Source organism: Octopus bimaculoides, chromosome 15, assembly GCF_001194135.2.
Source record: "Octopus bimaculoides isolate UCB-OBI-ISO-001 chromosome 15, ASM119413v2, whole genome shotgun sequence".
NCBI classification, from domain to species: domain Eukaryota; kingdom Metazoa; phylum Mollusca; class Cephalopoda; order Octopoda; family Octopodidae; genus Octopus; species Octopus bimaculoides.
The window spans coordinates 50606339-50611643 of record NC_068995.1 but is presented as its reverse complement, the minus strand read 5'-3'; the positions used below and the strand labels follow the sequence as shown (position 1 = coordinate 50611643).

Here is a 5305-nt window from a genome sequence, read left to right as displayed (position 1 = left end):
TCACCATCATCATTCTCCTCATTGACATCACCGTCATCATTCTCCTCATTGACATCGTCATCGCCATTCTCCTCATTGACATCGTCGTCATCATTCTCCTCATTGACACCGTCATCATTCTCCTCATTGACATCATCGTCATCATTCCCCTCATTGACATCACCGTCATCATTCTCCTCATTGACATCACCGTCATCATTCTCCTCATTGACATCACCGTCATCATTCTCCTCATTGACATCATCGTCATCATTCCCCTCATTGACATCGTCGTCATCATTCTCCTCATTGACATCATCATCAGCTCCATGTTTATCCTTCCTTTACATGATTGTTCTCATCAATACCATCATCATATATATTTTTCAATGATTATGACAGTGATGATGCTGTTACTGATAGAGAAAAATTAATTTATCAGTTTGTTACACCAGAAATGAATCTATAACAATATATTTAAAATTTTGGTTAGCTTTTGGTTAACCAAGAACTTGATATGTTAGCAGAGAATCTGATATTGTATTAGCAACATAAGAAACCATGTATTATTGATTGTAGAAAATGGTCGGAATGCTGAACTCATGGAACATATTTCCATGCATGCTGTTAAAATCCTCTGCAACATTAATTTATTTTCTACTTTTATGAAAAAGCGTTATCAGAAAATAAATTTTTTATAAATCCACTTTACAGAATGAAAAGTCAATATAAACATACATTATGTTTTTGTTTTTTTTTGTGTGTGTGTGTGTGTGTGTGTGTTTCTCTTTTTTTTTCTTTTGAGAACAGCTGGTTTTATCACATTTGTTATTGCTGTTGTTATGATGTGTAGGTGTTACTGGTTGTATGTATGTTGTAGCTAGCAGAAATAGGAGATCAATAAAGAAAAATGCCTTGCAGTATTTAGCTTCATTCATTTGTTATCTACTGAAATCCAGCTGGAGTTGTATTTTCATTTTGTAAGGTCTGGAAGTGGATGGTTGGGTGGTGGTTAATAAGGTAAATACCTATCACATATGAAAAAAAGGGGAAAAAAAAAACCAACAGCACCCATTTACAAACAAGTGCTGGTCGCTATCAGTTTGTGCCAGTTGCTGTCAAGACCTCAGGTGTTCTCAGACCCTACACTGCTAATTTCTTCCACAAAATTGAGACAACTTCTGCGCATCTGACAAATGAAGCCCTCGAGGTGGAGTAGTTGCAGCAGGAGGTGTCGCTGACCATACTTCACTGCTACATCAGAGCAGTCATGTCCGCAGGACACGGCTGGACACAACATTTGTTTTGAGGTGTACTCTCACCCACTGCATCTTCTGCTCCTTAATCCACACCTCCCTTTTTTGTTCTTTTTCTTTGTTTCCTCATAGTTAAATTGTGATTCAATCCTTATGTAAGTAGAAGATATTTTTGGAATTCATGATTTACTGGAAAATGGTTTTTGTTGTTTATCTCCTAGGTCAGTTCTGATTTAACAAACTTGTGATCAAAGACATTCTAGACGTGACCATCTACCTTTTCTCAGACACAGTGTATTTGATAGCATGTCTTATACTTTTGCTAATTGTTTTAGGTATTTATGTGGTGGCAAGTAGACACAGGTATTCTTTCAAACTTTTCTGCCCTTGATCCTGTGAAACATTCAAGGTGTGACCAGTGGAAAGGGGAGAGGACTTCACCAGCACTATATTAAATAAGTGTCTTTCATTTGGATGGACTGAAGTAACATGGTGTGAAATGCCTTGCCCAAGGACAGATTGTGCTGTCTGATCCAGAAATTGAACCAATACCTTACTATCATAAATTGTTTCACTCTAACCACTAGGCTGTGTGCTTTCACCTCTCTTGAGCTAGACTCCATACAGATGATTATATAGTCTATCTTTTCGACAAATTTGCAGCCCTTCCCCTTCAAATCTGCAGGTGATCTTGAGAGATTTTCTTATTTCTATTCAAGACAAGGTGACAGTGATTAGGGCACCTGATTACCACCTTCCTCAATATTGCAACCCCACCCTATGAAGGGGTCTTGTCTTGCACGTTGATTGGTAACTCCACTAGTGCTGGTGCCATGAAAAATGTACCCAGTACACTCTTTATAGGGGTTGATGCTAGGAAGGGAATCCAGCCATAGAAGCCATGCCAAAGCAGACAACTGGGGACCAATGCAGTCCTCGGGCTGCTTAATGCTACCATGTCAGTATGGATCATTGTCATCATCATCATTTAATGTCCATCTTCCATAGTGGCATGGGTTTGATGTCAGAGGAATACATTAAGCTCCAATGTCTGTCACAGACATTAAATGATGATGATGATGATGATATATGTATATACATGTCTGCATGTGGGTGCAGGCATGACTATGTTTACGAAGTTGCTTCGCAGCAGAGAGCAATAAAAATAATGTATTGACACTTCCAGGTCATAATTTGCAGACACTTCCAACCTGTGCATACATGTGAAGTCTCTATTATGTTAATATTAATACAATGACATTTTGGAGCTTTTGAGGTCATCTTTTTTCAGGCAGTTGACATCTGTTCTTTTTTTTTGTATTGTTTATTTTTTATTTTTCTTGCATTCATCAGAATTGGTCATCATTTTTTATATATCTGTGTTTGTGATCATGGTCTAGCATTTAAGATTTAAGGAGATTAGAATCCGGTGTGAAATAATAGTTTATGAATATGAATCTTGCCGAAATACAGGTACATAAATTTAGGACATACAAATTTTCTTTTGTAAATTAATTTATCACAAGAAGAGGGGCAGTGTCCATGTGCCTCTCTAAGACTTCCCAGACAGTGTACAAAGAGCAAACTGTTTCAAAAAAATGTATTTAGTTTTCTTATCGAACATGGAAAAGGAAGCTTAACAGTGTGGAAATGTCATTCTCTCAGAATTTAAAAAAACACAAAAGTAAAAATTAAAATTTGATGATGGTGATGATTGAATAGAATAATTAACTTAACATTTATTATGTTTGTTTCTTTGCAGTAACTGCAACCATGCGCGATGGAGACTTCTGCGCCAGAAAGTGGGTACAGTGGAGACCCAAATGTACTGTTTGACCAGTTTGTGAATGCAGGGACATGTAAATCTATCTTACATACATTCCAACTACTCTGCGATGCCTTGGACATTAAACAGACGGATCACCGACATTTCTATCGAAGGTTGAAATTGAGATTGACATCATGGAAAGCTCAGTCACTGTGGGCCAAGCTGGACAAAAGAGCAAGCCACAAGGAATACAGAAAAGGCGAAGCTTGCACAAATACCAAGGTAGGTTGTTAAATTCTGATAAGTTTCATATGTGGCTTTCACACCTCTCACTTAAAATACTTCTTGAATAAAAAACAATTTTTTTGCTTTTACCTGCAATTAGGAAAAAGCACTTAAAACAGGATTTATTAGCTGTGAATGTAGCATTTGCCAAACCGCTAAGTTACGGGGACATAAACACACCAGCATCGGTTGTCAAGTGATGGTGGGGAGTGGGGACAGACACAGACACATACATACATACATTATATATATATATATGATGATGATGATGATATAGATATATATGCACACACAACAGGCTTCTTTCAGTTTCCATCTACCAAATCCACTCACAAGGCTTTGGTTGGCTCGAGGCTGTAGTAGAAGACACTTGCAAAGGTGCCATGCAGTGGGACTGAACCCGGAACCATGTGGTTGAGAAGCAAGCTACTTACCACACAGCCATATAAATTGTACAAATTAAGTGCACACACACACACACACACACATTTAAATATACAGCTGAAGAAAAAGAACTTTTAAATACCTGCAGTAGTCTACTCGTATATTTGAAGCCGAGGCTATTCTCTGTGACCATTTTAAATTTCTTGCTTCCATTTTTGACAGCATTTTCTCAGTCAGTCACCATAAAAAAGGGAAGAAACTATGTAGAGATGGAGAGAAACCTCACCTTTAGATGAATAACTAAATAAGTAAATGGATAAAAAAAAAAGACATACATAACATTCAAACATTATCTTTTGTCCTGAATGAGAAAGAAAGTACTCAACACTTGTTGTAGAGTATATTATTTAAACTGAACTCCTTTCTGCTATATATATATATATATATATATATCATATTGTTATTTTTATTTCAGGTACTCATCATTGGTTCAGGACCATGTGGTTTGAGGACAGCGATAGAGATTGCTTTGCTGGGTGGGAAGGCCGTGGTGTTAGAGAAACGAGATAGCTTTTCTCGTAATAATGTCCTACATCTTTGGCCATTCCTTATAACTGACCTGAAGAATTTTGGTGCCAAGAAGTTCTTTGGGAAGTTCTGTGCTGGTTCCATTGATCATATAAGTAAGTTTGACTGATTTACATTCACTTCTGAAGAGATTATTCAATTTTCTTGTTTCCTGTTTTTCATGAATATCACAATCGTTAAGTGTTAATTTTATGGAGATCAGATATTATAGAACACCAGAGAACAAAATGCCTTGGATCATTTAGCTTGACTTATCGTTTAACTCTCTAACTGTAAAATTTAATTTTACGGTTATTTGACTAATAATATTTTTAGATGTTGACTAAAAAATAGAATTGATGTTTTCTGTAACTCACATTTCCTCGGTAAACTTGACATGTCTCAACATAAAACAATTTCAAACAAGACATTCTTCAACAAAGACACGTTGATATATAAAACTGCTTTCTGCACTTAACACTATTGAAATTTTGAGTGGATATATCTATAAAAGGATTAAATTTAAAACCTTCTAGAATGTTATTTATATGTTTTAAACACCAGTTTAATAATGAAAAATTTAGTCATTTTACTAAATTCTTTCAAATTCTCAATTATTAAAAAAAAATTAATTGAAAAATCACAGGCTGTATATTTTGTTAGAAATATGATCCATTTTAAAGTATTCTTAATTAAATTTAAATCCTAGCTTTCTTCTGTGGCAAAACTTTTTATGTTCCAAACATTAGCTTAACCTTTTAGCATTTAAACTGGCCATATTTGACCAAAATGTCCCACCTGTTTAATATTCAAACCACCTATATCCAGTTTCTCACATTTACCTTACAATGTCATTCTAAAAATAAACAGTCATATCACCAACATCTCAAAGCTGTGAGATAATGAATGATTAATTACAAACAGTGAATAAGTAAGCATTACACTTGACAGTCGTCTGAATGCTAAAGAGTTAATAATGGCTTCAGATTTTGGCACAAGGCCAGCAATTTCAGGGGAGTGGGTAAATCAGTTATATCAACCCCAGTGATCAACTGGTACCTATTTT

General features: G+C 35.8%; 2 protein-coding genes across 9 annotated transcripts in view; one reads left to right on the top strand and one right to left on the bottom strand.

Annotated features, from left to right (window-relative positions):
- Window positions 1-1279, bottom strand: part of LOC106870778 (protein PFC0760c-like) — a 21378-nt gene extending 20099 nt beyond the window's left edge. Inside the window, exons 1-2 of the mRNA XM_014916975.1 lie at window positions 1122-1279; window positions 27-321 (exon numbers count right to left, since the gene is read on the bottom strand). Coding sequence (XP_014772461.1) covers window positions 27-321; window positions 1122-1279 — 453 coding nt within the window. The remainder of the gene's footprint in view (window positions 1-26; window positions 322-1121) is intronic.
- Window positions 1280-2997: 1718 nt separating this feature from the next.
- The window catches only part of LOC106870794 (F-actin-monooxygenase MICAL3), a 110126-nt gene continuing 107818 nt past the window's right edge, over window positions 2998-5305 (top strand). For all 8 annotated transcript variants that reach the window (XR_008265637.1, XM_014917000.2, XM_014916996.2 and 5 more), the window contains exons 1-2: window positions 2998-3285; window positions 4148-4355. Coding sequence is in view for 7 of the 8 variants with exons in the window: in XM_014917000.2 (XP_014772486.1) it covers window positions 3016-3285; window positions 4148-4355 (478 nt within the window). In the remaining variant the exon portion in view is untranslated. The remainder of the gene's footprint in view (window positions 3286-4147; window positions 4356-5305) is intronic.